At 51.3% G+C, this 26,134-nt stretch overlaps 1 protein-coding gene across 1 annotated transcript; it reads right to left on the bottom strand.

The window, feature by feature from the left end:
• Window positions 1–111: 111 nt before the first annotated feature.
• Window positions 112–24,616, bottom strand: RAB5C (RAB5C, member RAS oncogene family). Its single transcript, XM_059379163.1, has 6 exons — window positions 24,484–24,616; window positions 4,306–4,559; window positions 2,567–2,718; window positions 2,237–2,359; window positions 983–1,076; window positions 112–488 (listed from the first exon to the last, which is right to left on the bottom strand). Exons 2-6 carry the CDS (start codon window positions 4,469–4,471, stop codon window positions 373–375), a joined length of 651 nt encoding a protein of 216 aa, XP_059235146.1. The 5' UTR covers window positions 4,472–4,559; window positions 24,484–24,616; the 3' UTR covers window positions 112–372.
• Between the last annotated feature and the right edge of the window lie 1,518 nt (window positions 24,617–26,134).

The following is a 26,134-nucleotide window of genomic DNA, read 5'->3' as shown; positions in this document are numbered from 1 at the left end:
AAAGAAGGGTACCTGCTCCAAACCCCCGCCTCCACACATACAAGGGGAGTGGGAAACAGGGGCACGTGGCTACTACCAGCAAAGGAAGAGTGGGAGAGCAGTAGAAAGGGCTGGAAGTGGGAAGAGCAGATCATATATATTAAAAAAGTGACTTAAGACTTAAAATTGAATTAGTATTTGTACAGAAAGGTGCAGGTGGAATAATTCACTCCGGCCTATGATCAAAATTCTATGGAGAAATCATGGCAGACCCCTCCCCCTGCCCCCAACCCCCCAGTGGTAGCCCGAGTCGTTAAGTGCGATTGGTTAGAGTGGATTCCAGTCGGGTCGGTCAGGCGGAGGAGGTGGGGGCAGTGGGCAGGCAAGGGGGGCTCAGTTGCTGCAACACTGGCTCCGGCTGGCTGGGTTGTTCTCCTGCAGGTCCACACCTCGGTTCCGGCTCGGAGCACCCGCTGCATTCTGGGGCTCATTCTTGGGAAGCTTCTTAGCTGTTTGGAAGAGGAGGGGGAAAATGTGTTTGGGGGGTACCCAGTGGCCTTCCAAGTCCACTTGAGTGGAAGATGGCCTTTGTACCACCTGGTGTGTGGTAGCCCACTGAGGGCTTTGCTTCTATGTGCCACGTGCATTCTGAGTGTTCTGGGAAACTGAGGCAAAAAGAGGTTAAACAACCTGCCTAGGACCATGGAGTTAGGTAATAAAATAAGGATTTGAACCTGGGCAGGATGACTCACTACGGAACCAGATAAGCCTAAAAATCCTAAGAAGTAGGTTAGGGGGAGGATCGTGCAGGGTTTTAGGTAGGTGATAAGCTAAGGGTAAGAAGGTAAAATGTTGAGACTTTGGAAGGCTTTAGAAACTTCTGGGGTGAACTATCTACATCTGGGAATTAAATACGGGGACCCTAAAGACCTACTTACTACGTACTACCGACAGCAGGCAAGTGATAGGACCCGGGTCAGCGGAGGGGAGGCGAGCAACTCACCTATTGCCATGAAAATTTCATTCACGTTCATTGCAGTCTTTGCTGATGTCTCCATGAACAGCAAACTGTTGTCGTCTGCATAGGCTTGTGCTTCCTGATTTGGATGGAGGTGAGAAAGTGAGTAGGAGGGAAATGATGACAGTTGGCAGGGGCCAGGGCCCAGGATAAAAATCTTCCCTCATCACAGTCGCCTTATACACAGCAGACACAATGCAGGGGTTTTCAGGCCGAGGGCTCTCCTGCCTGGTGCCTCCCGCTACAGACACCTGCACCATAACCCCAAGGGCCTCGCTTCACATACAGCTCCTCTCAGCTCAAAGACATTAGCAGACGTTTCACTCAGGTTTCCCTAGGTCCACTGTGCCTTCTTACTCTTCAAAATCACTAAGCCAGGAAATACTTCTAGAACATTATCCTACAAATGCACTTGCACAAATGGAAAAAGCACAAAAAAGTCTGTGGATATTGACCGCAGTGCTGTTTCTGTCTTTCGATATTACAAACGACCTAGAAGCCCATCAGTTAGGGCCTGGTAAAAATGTACAGTACACAGAGCACACTCCGATCAATGTAAAGAACAGGACTCAGGGGCGCCTGGGTGGCTCAGTCAAGTTACACATCTTGACTTCAAGATCAAGACTTCAAGTCAAGGCTTGACTTCAAGCCTTCACCTCAAGTCATGATCCCAGGGCCCTGGGACTGAGCCCTGCATTGCACTCTCTGCTCAGTGGGCAGTGTGCTCCTGCCCCAACCAGCTTGTGCTCTCCCCCGCCCCCCGTCATCTCAAATAAATAAATAAAATCTTTTTTAAAAAAGGGGAGGAGGAGATTCATACACATGTGTACGTTTCTAAAAATGAGAAACTGATGCATTTGGGGGAAGGGAAGCTGAGTTTCTGAATTAAGGATTTGCATTTCGTCCTATATACCTTCTTTTACTGTGTAAATTTTACTTGTGCATGTGATATATGGAAAAAAAGTAATTCTTTTTCAGTACATTTCATTAAAAAGTCAGTTTACATAAAAAATAAGCAGCAGCTTCAGCGATTCTTATGCATACACGTCACCAACCAACGAAAAAGAACAAGGAGAGGCAAACAACTGCTTTAGGCCCGCACTCAAGTCCGGAGAGGACAGCAGAGACAAGCTCACCTGCCACTTCCCGGCCTGGCCCGTGGCAAAGGCCCGGAACAGCCCAAGCTGAGCTGCAAGTGGAGCTGGCTGACCAGGCCCCAAGTCCCATCCATCCCCCCACCTGGAATTCCACGGCTCTCTTGCTGGCCAGGTCCGCCTTGTTCCCCGCGAGCGCGATGACGATGTTGGGGCTGGCCTGCCTCTGTAGCTCCTTCACCCAGTTCTTGGCCCGTGCAAACGTGTCCTGGGGAGACAAGGCCAGAATGTCAGAGACAGAGGAGGCATTCTGCCCAGGGCCATTCACTAGAGAAGCTCGAGCTGGCAGAGCCAAGCCATTTAAGTTGTCATCGCCCTGGAGATTCTGGTGAGACACTCCCCCCAAATGACAAAGGAAATCTGCCCACACCCCCATCCAGGAACAAAGTGTCGAGAAGAAAGGGGAAATCTTTACTGTGTTGGTGATGTCATAGACCACGATGGCAGCCTGGGCCCCCCGATAGTACATGGGGGCCAGGCTGTGATACCGCTCCTGTCCAGCTGTGTCCCAGATCTCAAATTTGACTGTTGTGTCGTCCAAACAGACTGTCTGTGTGAGGAAGGCCGCTGTAAGAGGGAAAGCGGTGTTACAAGGCAGGAAGGAATCCAGAAGCCCCCCCCAGGTGTCTCTAGTACCATACCTGGGCTCTGGCACTCAGAGGCCCCCTGCTTCGACTGGCCCAGAGAAGCCCTCAGCCCCACAGCCAAGGCAGCCCCGAGGAGGGTACGTGGAGTCTGTGTTTTTCTGCCACGTGTTGAGGCGGCAGGGGGCTGCACAGGCTTTACAGACCCACCCAGGCAAGGGCTTCACAGGCTTTACAGACCCACCCAGGCAAGGGCAGCGGGGAAATCTGCCCGCCCTAGAGCCATTTCGGGAGTACCCTCTGAAGAGGAATGCTGCAAGGGGAAGGAGAGGCAAAACTTCTCCAAGCACAGAAGGGTGGGGTGGGCCCACCCACTCCTCCCCCCTCCTCCTCCTCCTCCCTCCCCTCACAGAGAACAGTCCAGCTGGAAACCTCCACAGTCCCTGAATTTGCTCCAGCCCAGGGGTGTTACTGGCCTTCGGTTTCCTGAGGACACTGTCACACACTCAGCTACATTGGGGACGCCTGAGAGTACACGCTGTTCTGCTGCCAGGCGGAGGCCGGGTGGCTGGCTTCCCAGCTGCCCCTGCCACCTCCAGCCATGCCGGCTAGCTACCACCCCCCGCTTTGACCTTGACCCACTCCTGACTGGCCACAGCCACGCTGTGGCTCAACCTTCAGGGAACACAATGACCCCATCTTGGGCCTGAGGAGACAAGGAGGGACCACATAGCGCTTGTGCATATGCTTCAGAGGAGTCCCAGAGCTGGGCAAGGCAGGTGGGAGCCCCCTACGCCCTGGGACCCAGCAGAGGCTCCCAGAGAGCCCTGTGGGGAAGCCTGCTTGCCTTGTCTGCTACCCCCCCACACACTGCTCAAGGAGGGGCCCGGGGACTGCCTCACTTCCCTCTCTCCAGCTCCTGACTTGAGTGCTGAGGAGGCAGCAGAAGACTGCTGACACGGCCCGTTTAGCTTCCAGCTGCCTGGAAACCTCCTACCAAGAGGGTAGAGAAAGGATGACTCAAGCCCAAGGTCGGCCCTGGCCCCTCAAGGTTTGTCCTGGCCACTAAGGCGGGGGACCGAGTCCAGACCATTCCGTGCTAAAATGCTGACTACTGGGAAATCAAGGATGGCCTCTGTGCTCGAGGGTAAAGGTCAGCTTCAGGAACACTGGCCCACTCACCAGGCCATTTCCCCATTCTGGAAAGTAGGAGAGGCCAGGACAGATGCACTGTCTGGCACAGCAGGAAGGACCCTCAGAGATGCAGTCCCAGCCTCTTCCCTCCCAAAGGCCAGGGCAGTGGGAAGGTCTTAGCCAAGGCCACACAATATTCCAGTGGCGTCATTAGGAGAAGCAGCCAGTTTGTAACCATGAGCCAAGTTCTGAAGGAGGACTACTGGGACACTGCGGGGGAGACCGGCTGCTGGATTCAATCTGACGGCCCAGGTGAGGAAGAGGTGCTGCCGACCCCGCGCGTTAAGTCTCTCTGGGCAAGCGGCTCCTTTTTCCTCAAGGCCAAGTTATTTCTCCGGCATTCCCAAGACTACCCCACTCCCCTGTGCCCACTCACCTCCAATTGTGCTCTCCTGATACTCGTGGAACTGTCCCTTGACAAAGCGGAGGACGAGGCTAGATTTGCCCACCGCGGACTCCCCCAGCAGGACCAGCTTAAACTGACAGATCTTGTTCCCAGCAGCTGGTCCGTTGGGTCGCGCTGCACCTCCCCGACCCGCCATGGCCCGTCCTGCTGTAGTGGTACCAGTGAGCGTGGGGCGGGGGCCGGCGCTGTGCGAAGAGGCACTCAGGGAGGAGGGGGACCTCCAACTGCAAGAGAGATCAGCAGTACCGGTCAGTCCAGAGACGGCTGCTCAGCGAGGCCTTCTTCGATCACATGTCTCTCCCTCTGCCCCCCGACCAGGGACCTAACTACCTCCCCTCTTGCCAACTCCTGGCCCCCCAGGCCCCAGAAGTTAGCAGAAGAGCCCTAGCTAGGATGTACGACAAGTCCATTTGCTCTACAATCATCTGAGCAGTGAAAGTGGTCTCCCAACTTTAAGGCTCATGGTTCTGAGCAAACATACTGGCTTCCCGATCCCAACTATGTGCATGTGCATACAATTTAAACACACACAGGAGAACGAGCATATGGCAGCCTGGTGGCAGTTAACAGGCGCCTTGGGGTATCAAAAAATCATCTGGGAACACGCCAGGATGTAGGTGAACAAATAATGAACTTGCAGTCCATTAGCTAAGCTCTCGGCCCACCACTGTGCACAGCCAGAGTGAGTGGTGAGACTGCCCAGGGCACGGGGAGTCCCAGTAGCAAGCTCAAGCTCAAGTGCTTGTGGGTACTTGGGGACCAGGGAGGGCCTGGCCAATGCAAGTTGTTGCCAAAATAGCCATTTTGTCCTGCTATCTCGAGAAGGACCGCCCAACTTTCTCAGTCTGAGGCTGGACTGTGCACTGGGGTCAAAGCCTCATTCGCTCCTCCATCCTGAACCTGTTCCCTCAGGTGTCTCATTTGTGATGGGCCAGAAGTCTCATACACATTAAAACACAAAACACACACCAAAGCCAGAGAGCTCTGCTGGCAGTCGGAACAGCTGCCAAATTTCCCTTATGAACAGAGACCTCAGTTCCATTCTCTACTGGCAGAGGCGGAGGGTGACGCAGAGAAAGAACCGGGGAGGTACGGGAGGGCAAAGACAAGGGACACCGAGACCTGCACCCCCAGCAGCTGGTGACAGCTTAGTCACTGTTAGCGATAGCTTTGGAGGCGCAAAGAAGGATGAGCCTATCTTCAGAAGCCTCCAGAAGATTTACACTAAAAAATAACAGAACATATACATGATGTTTTACAGACGAGTGCTGAGAGAGGTATTTGGTCCTGAGCATCTGTACAGCATCTGAACCTAAGCTGGAAAGAGAAGTTTTTTTTTTAAAATATTTTATTTATTTATTTATCTATTTATCTATTTATCTATTTATTTATTTATTTATTTATTTATTTGACAGAGATCACAAGTAGGCAGAGAGGCAGGCGGGTGGCAGGGGGAGGGGGGAAGCAGGCTCCCTGCTGAGCAGAGAGCCCAATGCGGGTTCGATCCCAGGACCCTGAGATCATGACCTGAGCCAAAGGCAGAGGCTTTAACCCACTGAGCGACCCAGGCTCCCTGAAAGAGAAAGTTTTGATTCAACTACCCTTGGCATGATGGAGTCAATGTAGGTAGAGTGTTTAGAAGCAGATCCCAAGTCCAGCCCTCACCTGTCCCCTGAGCAAGGGGAGTGCATCCCCCACAGTCAGAGGACGGGGGCGTGAATGAAGAACAGGACATATATGTGGGAAGCGATGGGCTATGCTCACGCAAGAAGCTGACAGCAAAGGGCTTGCTTTGTTCAGTCTGAAATCCTTTTTTCACATCCCTGTCCTCCTGGCAACTCATTTAAAAAGTGAGCTTCAGGAAGAATGATTCACTAGCCAGGAACAACAGTTTCCTTTCTGGACTGCGCCAAAGGAAAAGAGGTTTGAAATGGGAGCCACCTCTTCCCCAAGAATAAAGGAAGGCACTATTGCTGGGGGGGGGGAATCTCGATGAGAGACAATACATGCTAGTTCCACCATATTTTACAGTTTACGGGGTTCTCTTTTCACCCAGTCATTGATGTCTGCAAGACTCTATGGCCCTTTGAGGCAGGGTCTATGCTTTTAGCTTTTTTGGCTTCCTTTTTTTTTTTTAAGTTTTATTTATTTATTAGAGAAAGTGCGTTGAGTGAAGGAGCATGTGCCCACATGCATGGTGGGAGAGGCAGAATGAGAGAGAATCCTTCAGCAGACTCCTCGCTGAGCACAGAGCCCAATGCCAGGTTCCATCCCAGGACCCTGAGATCATGACCTGAGCTGGTATCAAGACCCAACCCCTTTAACTGCCTGCGCCACCCAGGCGGCCCAAGTGCTTCTGGCTTCTTTGCGAGCCTTCTTCACAAGGCCTACTTACACACTGGGAATTCAGAGTGCTCACCAAGGAAATCAGTTGGAGAGATAGCTAGCATTTACTGAGTGATTGCACAACCATCACCTCCCTTAAAGCTTTAAAACAATCCCCCTTTTTTTTTCCTTCAGGTAAACAGCTTGACGCTCAGATGTTACATATGCACAGCTCACGGCCACCCGGCACACAGGGGACAGAGCTAGACACAGGCTGCCTGCACGCTCCCCCTTATCTCCCAGCCCATCTCCCTGCCCGTGGGAAGAATGCTGGAGACAACGCCCACCCTGTGTTTGATGTCTGGTTGCTGGTGAATGAGCCCCCCCTTTTCGTGGCAGTGGCTGTGCTGGCCTGCAAGGTGGGGCTCCCGCCAACAGTCACAGGGATCTTGCAGGCCCTGACTACTTCCACCAGTGGGAGGGGCTGCCCAGGGCCAGGCGGGGCGACAGCAGCAGAGGGAAACCACAATGGAATTACAAGTTGGTTATTACCACAAATCCACGTGACAGCTGGGCGGCAGAGTGTGGCTGGGGCACTACAGGAGGTATGAGGGAATGGAGACAGAAGATGAAGTCCCCAATTGCAACAAAACCAGAGCAGCTGGGGCTGAGGGCTACTGGGGTGGGGAGTAACCAGCACCCACAAGTCAAGAAACACAGAGATAACATCTAAGTCTTGTCCCTATCCAATCAGTGGGTTTCCAGATCCTTCCCAGACAGAACCTGGTATTGTTAACAAGCCAGGAGGAGGGACAAATAACTCTTATCCAGCGGTCCCTGACCTTGTCTGCATGTCAAAATCACCTGTGCAGCCAACCCCTGGAGGTTTTGATAAAGGTCTGGAGGAGGGCTTAGTTTCTATTTATTTTTTAAATTTTTTATCTTTTTAAAGATGTTTTATTTATTTTAGAGACAGAGAGAGAGAGAGAAAGAGTTAGAAAGACCAAGCAGGGAGTGGGAGAAGGGAGAAGGAAAAAAAGCAGACTCCCCCCTGAGTGGGGAGCCCAATACAGGGCTTGATCTCACAACCCTAAGATTATGATCTGAGGCAGAATCAAGAGTCAGACACTTAACCCACTGAGCCACCCAGGTGACCCTGTTTTGTTTTGTTTTGTTTTTAAAGTGCTGTAGGTCAGGCACCTGGGTGGCTCAGTGGGTTAAACCTCTGCCTTCAGCTCGGGTCATGATCTCAGGGTCCTGGGATCGAGTCCTGTATCGGGCTCCCTGCTTGGCAAGGAGCCTGCTTCCTCCCCTCTCTCTCTCTCTGCCTGCCTCTCTGCCTACTTGTGATCTCTGTCAAATAAATAAACAAAATATTTTAAAAAAATAATAAAGTGCCGTAGGTGCTCTGCCTGGCACACACAGGCTGGTGACATGTTCTGCCTGGATGCTGGTCCTGCCCTCCAGAGACACCTGAGCAGGCACATATTGTACTTTTTATGGCCTGCGTGGCCTCGTGGTTTTCCTGGCCTCACTTGGTGGTCACATGACCAAAGGTATTCAAACTTCCCAGACAACAAAGCCATGGAGGAAGCTGATTTTGCCCCAAAGGGCACATGAAGACCAGGGAGTGATTCAGACAGGTGAAGGCCACACCCAGAACCCCAGGAAGCTTTCTGCCCTCCACTCCCAAGCCTGGGAAGCTGAGGATGCGCCCTAGCAGGTGGCAAAGAGGTAATTTCATGCACTGAGCTTGCCTGCTGCTGGGAATCTTCTGAACCAATGGCAAGAATTATCCACGGGTGCTCAGGTGATGGAATTATAACCAAAACTACTGTTGAAAAAAAAAAGTCTTCTTTCAGACAAAACCAGGAACATGGGTAGCTCAGTCAGTTAAGCGTCTGCCTTTGGCTCAGGTCATGATCCCAGAGTCCTGGGATCGAGTCCCGAATGGGGCTCCTTGCTCTGAGGGGAAACATGCTTCTCTCTCTGCCTGCTGCACCCCCTGCTCACGCTCTTTTTGGCATATAAATAAAAATCTTTTTAAAAAATTAAATGATAAAAGAAAAAAAAAGAGCCCAAGTTGTAGTCAGTTTCTTACAAGATACAGAATGGGCCAAAGATTTCATTTTTTAAGCCAGTTTCTCCAACACCAGGAAAAACACGTAAGTAGGATGGATTTCCTCCTGGATATGTTCACGAAGCTGCTCAAATGGGTAGAGCTTCAAACCATGACAAAAGACTCTCCTTGACATGAGCTGCTCCCCTCACCCTCCAAATCTCAGCCTTGGTTTGTTCAGAGGTCATGGAGAGGAAGCACTATCCCCAACCTCATCATCTTCACAGGAAATGGGAGCGACTGCAAGGGCTGGGGGGTGCACTACACTTTCCCCAGCAATGCACATGAAAGGGCAGAAGGACCTACGCTCCTGAACATACACCCAGCCGGTTCTGGGGCCGGGTGCCAGAGAGAGAGCAGAACACTGCTCTGCCTTACCCTGGCTTCTCTCTACTCTGGACACTATGGGTAAGTGGATACCAAACTTTCTGTTATTAGAACCACACAGGGCATTTAGAAAAATAACCCTAGCCCCCTGAATTAAAATCTCTAGAAGTGGAGTCCAGAGAATGTTTTTATAAAATAAGTTCCCCCAAGGATTCTAGGCAGCCAACTCAAGCACACGAGCTAGAGCTGATAGAGAAAGGAGGGAGGAATGCAAGAAAACAGTAAGACACCCCCAGATCAGCGCCATGGACAACAGAGCAGGATCAGCTTGGGGGTGGGAGCCAACTACTGAGGCCTTCACGACACCAGATGCTGCGGGACTATCGCCCTTTGCTCTAGCCTTCACCAGAAACGTCTCTTCTCTAAGCATGAAGTCACCCAGTTCATACTTTTTGTCCTTCCTGGTAATAGAGTGAGCAATTCCAGCTGATGGGTGTCTCTCGTGCTTCCTGTTTGCTTCAGAGACTTCCTCTAGCTGACAGTCCTGGCACAGCCTGGATAGTGAGCTGATGAGGGAAACCAATCAGACTCTGTTGACCAGAGGCTGAGAAGGGCTCACTCAAGGTTAGCCCTTGGAGGGGAGGGGGAAGGACTGTGAACCAAGTGACCCGCCCCGCCCAGGGCCCCCTAGAGGTGGTTCTGGCCAGGGACTCTTCAGCTCTACTCTAGATGAAAGCATTCCTGAATATTTAACACCACAAGAGCTGGGCAAGAAAAGGCGAGAGCAGAAGCAATTTGTTCCCTTAAGGAGATCCAAACGTGAGGCACAGGAGGAAAGGTAATTGGGTTCAAAGGTGGAGGTGGAAGACCTTGAAAAGCCCAAATCAGCCGGGGAGGATATGATTCACCCATAGGCTCAAGAACACAGCTCTTCCCCTAAGGAGAAAATCACCACGACCAGCACACAGGACCAGAAGGCAGACTCACAGCAGGACTCCCCGGGCCTCTGGCTGGCGGCAGAGCCAGAAGAAAAGTCTGAAGCAACACAAGCTATGAGCCACATGAGACACTCGTCAGCCTTCCCCCGGGGCAAGTGGCAGCTTGGGACTTAGGAAACTGAACTTAAAGCCTGGCTCCGCCGTTTATTAGCTAAGTGACCTTGGCCAAGTCAGACAAGCGTCTGCTGTGAGCTTCAGTCTCTTATCTAGAACACAGCATTGTTTAATACTGATCGCATGGGGCTGCTGTGGAGGTTAAGTGCAACAATATACAGTGTGTACCGCGCAGTATGAGGCTGAAGGTGAGGCTCTGACAAATGACAGGTTTATTATACTACTCGGGCCTAACTAGTTTTGACTCACACTGGTTGTCAAAGCACAAAGTCCTTGAAGACCTAATCCTCCTCTTTCCAATTACGGAGGAGATGAAGATGAGCTGAGGTGGCCTGCCCAGGGTCACAGCCAGGTGGTGGCAGAGTCCAAGCCCAGGACTCGTGACTCTAACAGAGCTCCCCCATCACTGCTAGAAAACCCAAGAATATTGACAACGTTATTACAGCCACTGCAAATAAGAAGGGCGGCCACCCTCGATGTGGGCTTCCACAGGATATGGCCTCTAACAACAGAAAACGGAGTTTGTATCAACCGGAAAAAAAAATATTGCTCGATGGGAAAATTCTATTATTTTGATTTGGGAGGCAGACACACATATGTCCATAAACGTAAAAACCCATCAAGCTGCCCAACTGAGAGGTGTTAATCTTACAATGTGTGAGTTCCAGATCAGTAAAAAGGTAAGGAGTGTTTCTGGCATAGGATTTTGCCTACAATGGTGAGAAATTAAAGCTTATAAATGACATGAAACCAGTCAGAAGGTATATAAGACACCTTCTGCCTCTTCTATAGTATGACAAAATTCAGAATAATAAAGATAAACAAAAAGATGATGCCTGAATTAGAAGAGGGCCAAGAGAGAGGCACCGAACTGGCTCAAAGAAGCATGTGATTCTTGACCTCAGGGTCATGAGTTCGAGCCCCACTCTGGGTGCGGAAATTACTTAAATAAATTAAAAAAAAAAAAAAAAAGGTCAAGACAGAACAAAGGAACCCACCTAACAAGGCACAAGCAAACACGGTTCAACAGAAATAGGACTGCTATGCACATACCGAGAATGTATCTGTTCTTAACTGTGGACTGAAGAATTTTAAAGTTGTTTCAAGCTTCATAATAAGAAGAGAAGATGACATTTATGTCTTTTCAATGAGGAGAAAGGTTACACCAGTGGGGCTCTGCACTCTCCAACCAGTCCGGAGAGTGTGCGCTGAGAACAAGGGGGTATAGGGGTGCAGGCTGGGAGATGGAATCAAAGAGAGGAACATCATTCTATGTGACCAGGACTATGGAACCGCAACACAGAGGACCTGTGTCCCACCTGGAATGCAACAGAGGAATCTTGGCCCTGGAAGCCAGAAGCTTAAAAGCCCACGCACGTTGAGATCTGGGGAGAATGCCGATGGGGTGAGTCGGGCCAGGGCCCCTCCTGCCACGGGTAAGTAGGGGCTTCAGGATTAGGACAGCTGGCAGCAAGAGGGGAAGGGGGTGCCACGTTTCCATGGTCAGAGTAAGAGCACTCCCTTTCCAGGAGGGAGCGAGGTAAATCAGCCCAGATAGGGGCTCTGAGTGAGCTGGCTCCCCTCCCTTGAATCTGCCCCCAGCTGCCCACCCAATTCCCTCAACTGGTCAGTTTCATCGTATTCCCCTTTCAGTGAGAATGCCCCTCTGGGGCTGGGTGCCTGGACTTCCCCACCACAGGGCACTGGTGGGGTCCACAGGGGCTCCAGCTGAGGCCACCAACTGCTCTAATACCTGCAGAAGGAGCCAGAGTGCAGGGGCTCCAGGATGCTTAAACCCTAGATGCGCATGACCAAGTGGTCCTTTCTACCATCCAGGCAGAACCTGGGGCTCTAGAGCCCCTTTCTCCTGGGCAGAAAGATGCCAAGCTGAGTGAGGCAGAAGCCACTCTTGAGGGACAGACTCCCAGCTTCCCAGAGCCTTGCCCCAGCAAGAACAAGAAAGCCTTCCCTGAGCTTTGCGCCGCTTCCTCAGCAATCCACGACAGACAGTCCCGGAGAGGGGGACAGAAGCTGACTCAGCAAGCGCTAACTTTCAGGCAGAGGATGGAAACCTCCAGTCCCTGCTCCCTTTCTTCCCGTGCCCACAGGAAGATTGCTGGTGGGTTGGGGGGAGAGGGGATGCGGTTACAACACTTATCTGCTGACACGACTTGGTCAGTGTGGACTGTCTGTAACTGTCCACAGAAGGGCCCGAGGAATCAATGGGCAGCTCTGAGATCCTCATTCCCGGGTCCTGCTGGCCAACAGAGGAGTCAGGCGTTTGGGTGGCAGGTTAGCGAGGAAGGCCAGACAGACAGGGGACTGTGAGGCTGTGACCAGACAAGGCTTGTCCTGCATTCTGATTCTAAGAGGCACCCGGGGCCCTGGGCACTCAACGCTGGCAGTCCCAAGAGACTCTTCTCCCTAAGGGGACCCAGTCCCTGACTCAGCACAGCCCAGTCAGCAAGGCTGTGGCAGACTGCCTGGCCCCAACCAGGGCAGCTCTCTAAGAAGCCTCAAGCAAGAGCTCCATGTGAAGTCTGGCACCTTCTGCGGCACAAAGCCACACCCCCTGGCTATGAGGCCTGGTGCAGACGGGCCTGAGGCTGAGGGGTGGTTCATACCCCACCACCCAGCTCTTCACCTGCCGGTGCCAGGTGAGATGCTAAGAAGAAAGCCAGGCAAGGCACAGAAGCTTCCCTGGCGCCACCCACACTGGCTGCGGCCCCGGTGGGGTGGAGGAGCCCGGGTAGCGTAAAAGCGAGTGAGGACAGGCATGGGGTCCCTGTAGACAACACGCTGCGCTGGTGCTGCTCCTGCAGTTACTACAGGACTACTGGAATCTCAGCAATGCAGGGCCCATCTTACCCTCTGGCGCGGGAGGGTCTCAGCAGGGACCAAGAGCACCAGCTGGGACAGCTGCCACTTCGGCTGCTGCCGAGGCCCAGAAAGACGCCAAGAACCTCTGCTGAATGTCAGGGTCATCGGCAACACCTGTTCATCCGGCTACTCATACCAACAAGTGCAACTGATGCCCCTCACAAACCCTCCCTGACTTTCCAGAAAATCTGAAAACAAAAGAAAGCCAATTTAATTCATTGCCCTCAGCTCCTAAACAGAGAGCAGGGGACAGAGGCTGTGTTTGGGAGGCAAACGGGGAAAAGAGAATCCGGTATCAGACACCAGCAAACCAAATTCCTCTTGCTCAGACATCACATATGCTGTGGTCAGAGGCTGCCCAATGAACAAAAAACAAGGTCAAAGGGGCACCTGGGTGGCTCAGTGGGTTAAGCCTCTGCCTTCACAGCTCAGGTATGGTCTCAGGGTCCTGGGATCGAGCCCCACATCGGACTCTCTGCTGAGTAAGGAGCCTGCTTCCCCCACACCTCTGCCTGCCTCTATGCCTGCTTGTGATCTCTCTCTGTCAAATAAATAGCCACTGTTGTAGATGAGAAGGACCTCACAACAAAATTCTGAAAGGCTGCACTACGGGTTTCCTTCATTTTTAAGATTTTTTTTTTTAAGATTTATTTATTTATTTGACAGAGAGAGATATCATAAGTAGGCAGAAAGGCAGGCAGAGAGAGAGAGGGAAGCAAGCTCTCTGCTGAACAGAGAGCCTGACGTGGGGCTTGATCCCTGGACCCTGGGATCATGACCTGAGTCGAAGGCAGAAGCTTTAACCCACTGAGCCACCCAGGAGCCCCTTTTTTTCTTTTAAGATTTTATTTGTCAGAGAGAGAGAGAATGCAAGCAAGCACAAGCAGGGGGAGCGGCAGGCAGAGGGAGAAGGAGGTTCTGCCCTAAGCAAGGGGACCAATACGGGACCCGATCCCAAAACCTTGGGATCATGACCTGAGCTTAACCAACAGAGCCTCCCAGGTGTCCCTGGGTTTCCTTTAACAGCACCTAATGTCATGCCTGATGTGCAGCATGTGCTCATAAATGTGGTACATAGGCCTGGCTGGGTCTGGCAAGTGATGGGGCAGCTGAAGGTTTAAATCCACATCCACCTGCCAGTCGGCTCATTCCCCCCCAACCCCACAGAGCCACAACCCAGCTGCAGAGCCTCCTCACTACCCCAGACAGGACCTACTAGGTTCCTTCTGCACAGGGGCTAAGGGCACCAGTGCCAGAGTCAGAGCGACTCCAGTTCCACTCCCGCAGCCACTATGTACTAGGGTGACCTGGTATTGTGTCACGGCCCCCACTTCCTTACATGTAAACAGAGAGACTAGGGCCCCCATCTCCTAGAGCTGCTGGGAAGAGGCTCCCGGAAAGACTCCCAGCAGAGGGCCTAAATCCAAGCAAGCACAGTGCTGAGGTGGGGAAGCCCCTGGCCCTGGAAGTCCCTGCGAAGGAAGCGGATCCTCAATCAGTATGTTATCCACGGGTCACACATTCATTCTCTTGCTCTCTCCCTGGACCCCACACTTCAGTGCCCCTTCCTGGGAGAGAACGCTGAACAGGACAACTGCTAGGGTCTGAATGTTTGTGTCCTGCCACCCACCCCTCAAATTGGTATGTTGAAATCCTAATCCCAGGGTGATGGTATCTGGAGGTGGGGCCTTGGGGAAGTGATTAGGCTGGAGGGTAGCACACTCATGATCGGGGTTAGTGCCCTTCTCAAAGAGGCTCCAGAGGGCTCCCTTTCCCCTCCCACCAGGTGAGGCGAGAAGTCAGCCTGGAAGATAGCCTTCACCAGAACCTGACCATGCTGGATGCCACCCTTATCTTGGACTCCCAGCCTCCAGAACTGTGAGAAATTAATTTCCTTGCTTATAAGCCATCCAGTCTGTGGCATTTTGCTATGGCAGCCCAAACAGACTGAGACGATGACTTTCAACAGTGTCCTGGAAAAAGGACCAGCTCACCCTTGACGTCCTGTGTCTGTCAGTAACCATAACCACGTATTCTCTGGAGACTGGCTTCCAAAGCCACAAGAATGGAGGAGGGACCACCATGATCCAGAAAAACTAGCAAAGTTGAACCCTCTACCAGAAAACCATAACCCCTTAGGGAAAAAAAAGAGAGAGAGAGAAAGAAAGAGCCCCACAAGAGAAAGCATCTTAAAGCCCAATGCCCTTCCTTCCATTTCAAAGCCTCTTTCAGGAAAGGGAAGAAGTAGTTCAGTTGTGGAGTGGGGGAGGGGACAGGACCAGGACAGCTGACAAAGAAACCAGAGTTCCTTTTAAAGAACTAGGCTGGAAATGCTAGAGGTTTGGAAATCGGCGTCATTAATCACCACAGCCTCCGAGCAGCTCAGAGAGCAATGTGATGACTAGGAGAGCAGCCAGGGTGAGGAAGGCCACCTACGCCCTCCCCCACGCCCCAGGATGCTCTGACAGAGCCACCTGAAGGGGACACACATGCAGCTATGAATAGAAAGATTAGAGGCTTGTAAACCAACTCCTGTTAAGATCCCAAGTTAGTGTTTCCAGAAGGGCTCAAGTTACACTTCAGAGGGCTGACAGTACAACAGAAGGATTTAAGCTATTCAATGATTCAGGATCACAGCTCAAAGTGACAGCCACAGCCCTGGGCCTGCCTAGAGCCAGAAACCCTCCTGAAGGGGAGGTCTGTTTTTGAATGGCAGCAAAATAACGCTGGCCCGGGCCACATGGGCTCTCTTGTAAGACCCAGAGCCCTAGAAGGTTGGGCTGGAGAGCTTAGCACCTGAAGTCCGGGATGATGATGTAGCTCATCTTCCCAACGGGACAGTAAACTCCAGAGTAAAACCACACCTGACCCTTTGTGAATCAGTCCAAGCATCAGGGAGGGCTACGGGACGTATGAACGTGTGAGTCAAGAAGCAGCGGCCCTGCTACTGGGGTCAACCACCATGATTCCCACACACACACATCTCCCCGGGGGGCATCTCCACCTTGTCTACTTCCAGTGTCTTCAGAGACTAGCTACCAAGAGGAGACACAACTTGAACCCATGTACACAGCTCTGGATCGACATACTTGGCGGAAATGGTTACTAAGAAGGCAGTGCAGTCATGGAGAGACAGCCGATTCTAGGCCTGGGGCAGGAGGCAGACAAGGGGAGCCTGGAGCATCCTGTCACACCACCAAGGAGTGAAGAGGTGCTCAAAAAAGGAAATGGGGGTGGCCCCAAGGGCACAGACAGCGCTCCCCAGGGAGCAGACCTGGAACAACCTGAGCAATATGACAAAGTAGTACTGGATTTTATAAACTGAAGGTGAAAATAAGTACCCAAGAGTTCGGACCATTATAAATAAATGAAGAAAGGAAGAAATGAGGGAAGGCAGACCGATCTCCCCCGTGCCAAGAATTCCACATAATTCATGCAGATCCACGGCCCTCAGGGAGAGGGATGTCACTACAGTGTGCGCAGCACAGAGGGACTTCCTTCCCAAGAGGACAGGACATGGGGTCAGCGGGGAGACCATGATGTCACAGTGGGGAAACCTGACCCACATCACCTCAGCCAGGTGGCCGAGGGTGACACCAAGAGTGACAAGTCACGGTAGTTGGCTGTGCCCTTGACCATGATGACAGAGGCCCTTCACCTGCATGGTCTGCCTCCCCAAAACTCTTAACCTCCGTGTCACCGTGAGGAAAGCGTTAGACAAATCCCAACTGAAAAATGCACTAAGAAATACCTGACCAGTGTTCCTCAAATGGTCGAGCTCACAAAAACAAGGGAAGTCTAAGAAACCGCCTCCGCCAAGAGGAGCCTTAAGGCCGCACAATGACTAAATTTTGTATAGTATCAGGAGGGGATCTTGGAACAGAAAAAGGTAAGGAAATATGAATGAGGTACGGGCCTTTAATTAATAATTTTCTTAAAGATTTTATTTATTTATTTGGCAGAGAGAGACAGCGAGAGAGGGAATACAAGCAGGGGGAATGGGAGAGGGAGAAGCAGGCCTCCCACTGAGCCAGGGAGCCTGACACAAGACTCAATTCCCAGGACCCTGGGACCACGACCAAGGCCAAAGGCAGACGTCCAATGACTGAGTCACCCAGGTGCCCCTTTAAGTAATAATTATGTATCCAAGCTGGTTCATTCATTGTGACCAATGTACTGTGTTAACGTAAGATGTTAATGGTGGACACTGGGCAGGTGAGAAAACTGTACTACGGTGTGCACTTGTTCCAAAACTATCCTGAAATAACGTTTATTTAAAAAAAAAAAAAAAAAGAGGGGCACCTGGGTGACTCAGTTGGTTAAGTGTCTGTCTTCTGCTCAGGTCATGATCCCAGAGTCCTGGGATCGATCGAGCCCCACATTGGGCTCCCTGCTCAGTGGGGAGCCTGCTTTTCCCTCTGCCACTCCCCCTGCTTGTGCTCTCTCTCTCAAATAAATAAAATCTTTTAAAAAAGAAGAAAAAAAAAAAAAGGCAGGCACTGGCTCATCCTGTGACAAAATGAAATCCAAGGACTCCAGTGACCATAAACTCACATTCCTAAGACAAGTTAACTAACTCTACAGGGAGCTGCCCAAGGGGCAGACGGGAAGAGGGGCAGCAGGAGCTGCACCAACAGTCCCAAGAACCACATTCCACAGGCACGGGGCCTGGGAGTTTAAAGTCCATGCCAGCAGGTTCCATAGACAAGGCTGCTCTCACCACTGCCAGTCTACACCTCTGCTGATGCCACTCTCTTAAGACCTTCCTCCTTCGAGAATGAGCGTAGCAGATGTGCCAAGCAGCACCCTTAGACCAGAGTTAAAGTCACTCCCAGTGATCATCGCTAAGTCCCGGCCTGGCCTCAGTGCCGCCTCAGCACGAGAAGCTGCAGCAGCCTAGCGATCAAATACTCATACTGTAGAAGGTGACCCACGGGACTGTGGACGACCAAAGCCATGGCCACCTTTCCTGACGAAACCCTTCACTGGAGGGGCGCCTGGGTGGTGCAGTGGGTTAAAAAGTCTCTGCCTTCGGCTCAGGTCATGATCCCAGGGTCCTGGGATTGAGCCCCGCATCGGACTCTCTGCTCATCGGGGAGCCTGCTTCCCCTCTCTCTCTGCCTGCCTCTCTGCCTACTTGTGATCTCTGTCAAATAAATAAATAAAATATTTAAAAAAAAAAAAAAAAGAAAGAAAGAAAAGAAAAGAAACCCTTCACTGGAAAGACTGAGAGTGGCAGATTGCTCTGGCAATTTAGTTTGTGACCTGTCCCCACCCCTGTGTCATCTGCACTGTAACCTTGACTCCAACCACCTGTTTGGTCTCCCATCTGTGAGCAACTTGCCTGAGGATAGGCCAAAGATACAGCCCAGGCTTTGGGGTCAGATGGATGTAAGTGACTCCCGGATTCACCAGGTCCACGCTGTGTGAGCTCAGAAAGTGTGTGTTCAAGGATGTGAACCAGCCATGTGCTTCAAGGGCAACTAGGAATGTCTGCCCCTTCCTTTAACAACCGCAGGAGGGGGCATCCGTGATGGGGACCAGGTGAGGACTGGACGCATGGATAAAACAGGACATGATCTGTGCCCCTATAGGGTTCATGCAGTAGACAAGGGGTGCTGAGAGGAAGGGCAGGGAGAAGCCCTCAGCCTCCCTGGGGGAAGGGAAGGCTTCACAGAGGAAGTGATGTTCCACCTGCACTTGGAGAGCAAGGTCTGGAGATGCAGCTCTCAGGCCGGGGAGGGGGAGAAGAGCCCTCTGGGCAAAGGGAAGAGCACAGAGCCCAGACATGGGGCCAGAAGGGCTGTGCTGTATGAGGATCTGAGTACAGACTGGATTGTGACCGCTGGCTGTCGAGTTCCCCACCTCAACAAGGGGATTCAATACAGAGCGGCCCTCCTGGGGATTAAGGAGTCACGACATGCGAAGGGCTAAGGAGAGCACGTGGCACAGCAAGCAAAGCTGAAAAAGCTGCACTTTTACTTGTATTACTGTTCCTACAAAGAGGAGACGGAGATATATAATCTGAAAACTAGTCTCTTAAAATATCGGGTTCTTCATGAGGAGGGCTCCTTAAGAAATACTCCAATTCTCCTCTGCCATGGCTCCTGAAAGCCCCTGACCTTCGTGCCATCCCAGTTTATAAATCCTATCTGAAGCAGGGCTTCTTAAATAGCCCCAACAAAAGTACCCCAACTAAAGTCAGAGGAGAGGAAATGCAAAAACGCCAGGAATCTAGGAACTGAACACGAAGCAGCCTGCCACAACCAAAATATTGCCTTTGAGTTTCTTGTTTTAGCTTAGATTCACGAAAACTTTGCATTATCTGTAACAGATCCAGGACTTTTTTTAATGCAAAAATGTTTAAGAGGAGGATGGAAGGACCTAGAAGACGCAAAGCCCTCTCTCAGTCTCCGGCTCTGAGTCTCCACAGCACATGACCCCAGCAGGGTCTGAGAAGACCAATGGGAAAAGCAGTGTCAAGGCTGAGCATTCTCTTCTGTAAAATGGGAAGACAACCTACAACAACTCTGATTGCTATCTACAAGGTGAGACAACATGCAAAACCATCAAGCAAAGCACCAGGCATCACAGCAACACCTGGTACAGATGCTGAATCAGAATCCTAGGGATGCGGGCACCTGGGTGGCTCAGTCGTTAGCATCTGCCTTCAGCTTAGGTCATGATCCCAGTGTTCTGGGATGGAGCCCCACATTGGGCTCCCTGATCCACAGGGAATCTGCTTCTCCCTGTCCCATTCCCCTGGCTTGTGTCCTCTCTCTTGCTGTGTCTCTCTGTCAAATAAATAAATAAAATCTTAAAAACAAAAAAAAAATCCTAGAAATGAATTATAATTCGTCTTCAGAACCTCACCAATCCACAAAATTGCTATTTGTGTCTATCTATCCTGTGCCAGGGTCTGAACTAGCTCCTTTACCCTCTGTTTCTAATTCTGCAAAATACTTTGTATCCCCATTTTACTGGAAGAAACAGAGGCTCAACAAAGTCATGTAGCAAGTCCAAGGCCCTGTGACTGGTTAAGTGGGGGAGTCCGGATGACAACTCAGCTGGGGCTGACTCTCCAGCTCTCGTGCTTTCCACCCTACCATACCAACTGTTTACCGGGCAAGGGTCAGAGGAAGAAAGTTCTCTCTAAGAAGTACTTGCTTCATTTTGTTATTAGGGTCATATTCATTAATTTCCTAGGCATGATGATTTTTTTTGAAACATAAGAGCAATTTTCTTCAATCTTCCAAATCATTTTCTTTTTGTTGGTTCTGTTATTCACTGATTGTGAAGTTATTCCTAGGGTAAGATATAACTTGCAAACTATAGTTTTCTCAATATATGTAGAAAATATGGTAAGAGAGTCAATAAAACAGATTAGAATATATTTTCATATGAGAACCTAAAATGTATACAAATAGAGAGAGATATTACCACACAAAACAAAAAACAAGGGATTTTTTTTTCTTTGCTGGAATAGATTAAAATGCAGCAAAGGAATATGGAATAAACTGAAGTAGTTTGTTTGCTCTTTCATGGAAAATTACTTTAGTTCAATGTGAACTGAGATCTTCATATATTTCAAGACTCAGTATGGATAACTAATTATCTCCCTTTAATTATCTCTAAGCTTTTATAGCAGAGGTAAATATAGAGGGGGAAATGGGTAGAACTAAAAATTATCATTGTATTTTTTTGTTTGTGACAATGATAAAGGCTGCGATAATAATTTGCATCTTCGATGTAATCAGGCTTAAATTAAGGTCACTAATGTTTATAATGTTTATAACAATGTTTATAACAAAACTAATGTTTATAACAAGGCTTTAAGAAGATACTATGTGAGCTTTATTTTAAAAGTCAATAAAAATCCCAGAAATACCTAAAAAAAAAAAAAAAAAAGAAGTACTTGCTTCATGGGGCTAAATTTAAATTTATGACCTTGCTGTTTCCATGTAAATTTTGGCAAAAGGAGCTCCTGGTGGAGAGCCACCATCTTCCCAGCTGCAAGCAGCAGCAGCACCACCAAGGAGAACGTGGTGGTGGTGGTGGAGGGGAGTGAAGCAGAAGCAGTCTCTATTGGCTCCCATCACCCATAACCCTGCCCGGAGAGACCCCTGAGCCCACTCACTTTTACTTTCATTTTCTAGCCATCACGGCTTTCAGGTTCCCAGAAATTAACGGTACAGATGTCAGCAAACTATCAGGCCCTGGAGAGTACTGACCTGGGACTCATAACTGCCATGGTCCATGGAGGCAGAGGAGATGGGGATCCAGGAGGATAGGAGAGTGGAGTGGGGGGTGGGGAAGAAAACGGAAGCAGAGGAGGGGCAACAATGACGAGGGATGGTGAAGGGTCTGCACTAGGGCCCCTGCTTGCTCACCCTGTGTGCTCATTCCTTAAACAGACCCAAGGAGGGCTCACTCTCAGGGAAGACGAGGCACATCGACTCTCAAATCCCAAGCCCCAGCTTTCTAACAGCCCAAGCTTTCTAACTGGAAGACCTAAGGCGAGCTACTTAAATTCCTTCAGCATCATCTCTAAAATGATACAAATCCCACTATCTCCCAGGACTCTGCGAGGAACAGGTGTGAAAAGAACTTTGTTTCCTATAAGAAACATGCACTAAAAAACTGCAACTTTGAAATGATTTCTAAAAACTTGTTGTTGGGGCATCTGGGTGGCTCAGTCAGTTGAGTGTCTGCCTTCAACTCAGGTCATGATCCCTGGGTCCTGCGATCACCCTGTGTCAGGCTCCCTACTCAGCAGGGAATCCACTTCTCCCTCTGCCCCATCCCTGCCCCCTGCTCATGCTCTCTCTCTCTCTCTCTCTCTGCTTGCTCTCTCAAGTAAAAATATAAAAAATTTTAGAAATAACAATAATAAAATAAAAATCAGTTGTTACCGGGGTGCCTGGGTGGCTCAGTGGGTTAAAGCCTCTGCCTTCGGCTTGGGTCATGATCCCAGGGTCCTGGGATCGAGCCCCGCATCGGGCTCTCTGCTTGGCCGGGAGCCTGCTTCCCTTCCTCTCTCTCTCTTTGCCTACTCGTGATCTCTGTCAAATAAATAAATAAAATCTTTGAAAAAAAAAATCAGTTGTTACCACCTCCTCTCTATTGTATGAATGCAGGAAAGTCCAACTAGTTGAAGAGGCAAGAGAGGAGAGGCTTCTGTCTCACACAGAGCCCTCCCTCTTTCTGCCAAGCAACATCAGATCACTGCTTGGACTCTGCAAACCCTGGATGCCAGAAGTGGCTGCCTAACTACCCAGGGCACTGATGCCTTCCACGTCTCTCTAAAGGAGAGCTTCTCCTTCAAAAAAAACCTATTTCAGAATCCTAGCTGGGAGAGCATGTCCAGACAAAGAAGGTCCCCTCAGAAGGCTGGCAGCCTCATCCTGGGACTCCAAAAGAGTTCCAGAAACCACAGAAACCAAGGAGGTAAGTTCGGTCAGACACCAATGGTCAGTGAGCAGGCAGCCTCTCTGGCCTTGTCCCTCAGAGGCACGGGCTGACCAGACTAGAGAGAAACTAGGCTGACTGCAGAAGTCTCCAACGACCCTCCAAAGACGACCACAGATAGAGAGCTTGTGATCCATTATTAGCTGACCCTAATAAATGAAGGCGTTCTTGTTGTCTGATAAAAATGAAATGAATGGGGGCACCTGGGTGGCTCAGTCGGTGAAGCGTCTGCCTTCGGCTCAGGTCGTGATCTCAGAGTCCTGGGATCGAGCCCCACATCGGGCCCCCTGCTCAGCAGAGAGGTTGCTTCTCCCTCTCTCTTTCTGACCCCCTCCCCCCTTGTTCGTCCTCCCCCCCCCCCCCCCCCCCAATGAAATAAATGCATCCCAGGTCTAGCTCAAATGTCTGTAGGTGTCAGGCACTAGTCAAAAAGGTCCCAAGACAAAAAATGTTTAGCACTGTAAGGGCAGTAAAGATGGCCCAGAACACTGAAGAGCTACAGAAATTCCCAAGACTACATGGTCTTTTCTCTCTTCCTTGGCTAAGGATAGCAAGGATCAGTCATGGCCTCAAAGAGTCAGGCTACTCTCATTAAGGTACAGTCTCTGGCCTGTACTTTGGCCACATAACAAAACCTGCAAGCCTGGTCTGAGACAACAGCCATTTCACACACCTAAGTTCCAAGCAATAGACAAGGATCAGATGTCAGTACAGGCTGCCTCTTGGAAAGGCTGGGGGGCGGGGGCAGGCGGCGGGGAGGGGGTGTTGTGGAGGAATCAGTACTTTCTGGCATGCTTGGGAATTCCTTGGGCTACAAAAATTAGCACATTAAGAACCCAGAGGTGCCACTGTGGTCTCAATTTACTCCTCTGTAATCTACAATTTGTCCAAGCCCAGAAGGGATTGAAGAGGCCCCGAGACTAGACAGAAGTGGCATAGACCTGTTGATCAAGGAGGTGCATGTGTGTTTTTGAGAGTGGGAAAGAGATAGGCCGGGACCCTTCAATACCACACTCCTCATTTTTTGTCTTTCCCCTACTCCCTAAAGACCAGCAGAAGCAGTCCCAGGAGAAGCAGTCCCTCTGAAGCAGCTTGGAAACAACTCACGTGCTCTGGGAGGACCGGGCTGAGCCTGGAGCAAGGGGGAGGGGGAGAGGAGGGGTGAGAGAAGATAATGAATGGGCAGATCCACCCTGATCTGTGATCTGTAGCTAAGGATTAAGCAAACCTCAGCTAAATTTTTCAGAGGCAGGAAGAGAGATACACTCAGAGAACACAACTAGAGAACAACATAACTAGAGGACAGGGTTGGGGGTGGAGGGGGCAAGACAAGAAGACAGCTCGTTTCTAAAAAGTGGCCCAGACTTGAAATTCTGCCGAGATCCTGGCTGGCTCCCTGGCTCGAAGAAAGAGAGGAAGTGAGGAGCTGTGGGAGCCTGTGAGTGTGGCAGGCTCTCACCCAGGACCCCTCGGCCCCCCAGGAAATCGAGATAAAATTTCTCTAGGGCTGGAGGGAACAACTGTTTTTATGGGACGGGGTCGAGGGGAGAGGAAAACGACGACAGACAGCACTCCTCGCCACCTCTATAGAGAAGGAAGACAGGCTCCTTCATACCCAGCAAAGATTCCTTCAGTTCTGGGAGCAGAGGAAACAGAATCTGGGGTCTCTCCCTCCACAACTGGACTGGACAGTCCAGAGGAGAGCCCTGGCGGTTTCCCAAGGTTCATAAAGGGCAGGTAAAAGATGGAAAGAAGGGCCCCCACTTTGGCCCGACGCCTGGGGAGCCCCTTAAGTGGGGGCTACGGGTCGGGGGAGGGGTCAGTATCCCCCTAAGCTGAGGTTGGGCGGGAGGAAGTACTGCCCCCAAGAGGCTTCAACGCAAGCGAGACACTGGGTCTCGGGACAGGCACACTCACGGCGGCTCCGGGGCTGCAGCGTTACTTGGGGCCGGGGCTCAGACTGGCTCCGCTCCTCTCCCCCCGGCGGTGTCCCAGGCTCCGGCCTCCACTTCCGCCTTTCAGCCGCTCCGGATCCGGATCTCCACCTCAGACCCGCCCCTCAATACTCCCAGGTGACTGACAGGGCGGAGAGACCAATGGGAGGCGCTCTTGGCCGACTCACAGGCGACGCCTGTGAGGAGCACGGGGGAGGCGGGAGAACCCGCGCGAGGGATGGCGGGACTTGTAGTTCACAGAACTGGGAGGAGCCGGTGGCCGCCTGGGATTTAGACTTTGGGTGGAGCCGGCTGCCGGCTAGGCGGAGCCCGACCGGGAACTTTTTAAAGCCAGGCCTGCCAACCGCGTCACCCTGGGTTCCAGGAGCCCCGAGGGGAGGAGGATGGCGGAGCGCTGGAAGAGGGCAGAAGGCGGTGTGTGCAGAGTTGGGAAAGCAAAAACATGGTGTGAATGAATACGCACATGAGGCCGCAGTCCTGAGCGCTGGCTAAACCGGAGAAGCCCCTGTCTGCGCTTTCTCCGGCCAAGTCAGCTCGGGGAAACGGGACTGTGGGGGACATTCTGTGGTGGGGAAGGTGATTCAAGTGCTATAAGAAGGGTTCTGTGGAGACTTCCTGGGTGAGATCAAAGGGAGACCTTCTGCCGCTTGTCAGCCATAAACCAGGACCCTCCTCCTTTGGCTGGACCCCAAGCCACACCAGGATCACCTTTAACTCTGCCTGTCCCCACTCCCAACCTCCAACCAGAACCAGCTCTTTCTCTGATGCCAAAAACAGAGCAGGACCACTTCTGCTTTGGCTCTCCCCATCCACACAGACTAGAACCACTTCTGTTTGCCTCCCCCACCTTGACCTCCATATGGATCAGGACTATTTCTATTTTTCTATTTTTTTCCTTCCCTCAATATGCATTAGGACCACTTCTGTCTCCGCCCACCCCCATCCCCCAACACAGGCCGGTATCTCCTCTGCTTTGGCGTCCCACTCCCAGGAACACTCCTCAAAACCCGTATGGAATCAAAGCTCAGGCCCTCAGTGCTGTTGGCGTTGTTCCTGGGACACTTGGTAACACCAATCATACTTGGAGCCTGAGCTGGCGAATCAACCTGTCTGGGACAGCCTGCCCACACCTGGATCCATCTGGTCACCAGGGTGCTTCTTTCTAACAATATCTGTAACCCCCATCTCCTCACCCCTGCACCCCTGCAGTGATCATCTGAGAAGCAAAAGCTAAGATGGAAGAAAGGCTTAGGAGAGCAAAGGAGAGGAAGGCAGAGTGGAATTCCTGGCAGGTTCTGAGCTGGTGACAAGCTTTTTCCCCAGCCCCTGCTGTACCTATCCTGCAACAGGTACAGGATCAATTATACAGGATCTGTGGGGCGTCCCATGGGCTCCTTTTCCAGGGCTGGAGGTGGGCCTGAGCCGGGACTCTGTCCCTCTCACATACTGCGTCTGAATCTGAGACTGTGATGGGTAGGGGGAGGAGGGGGTGTAAACGGCCCACAGTGACTCATTAAGGTTTCTGCCTCACCTCTGGGGCCTCTGGTGGCGTGAATGTGGTGCCAAGTGGATTGCTTGGCGCCTTTGCCCTTCCTAGAGACAGCAACTGGGCC

The sequence above is a fragment of the Mustela nigripes genome, chromosome 16, assembly GCF_022355385.1.
Source record: "Mustela nigripes isolate SB6536 chromosome 16, MUSNIG.SB6536, whole genome shotgun sequence".
Lineage (NCBI taxonomy): Eukaryota > Metazoa > Chordata > Mammalia > Carnivora > Mustelidae > Mustela > Mustela nigripes.
The sequence above is the reverse complement of the archived record's forward strand: the minus strand, read 5'-3'. Positions and strand labels throughout refer to the sequence as shown.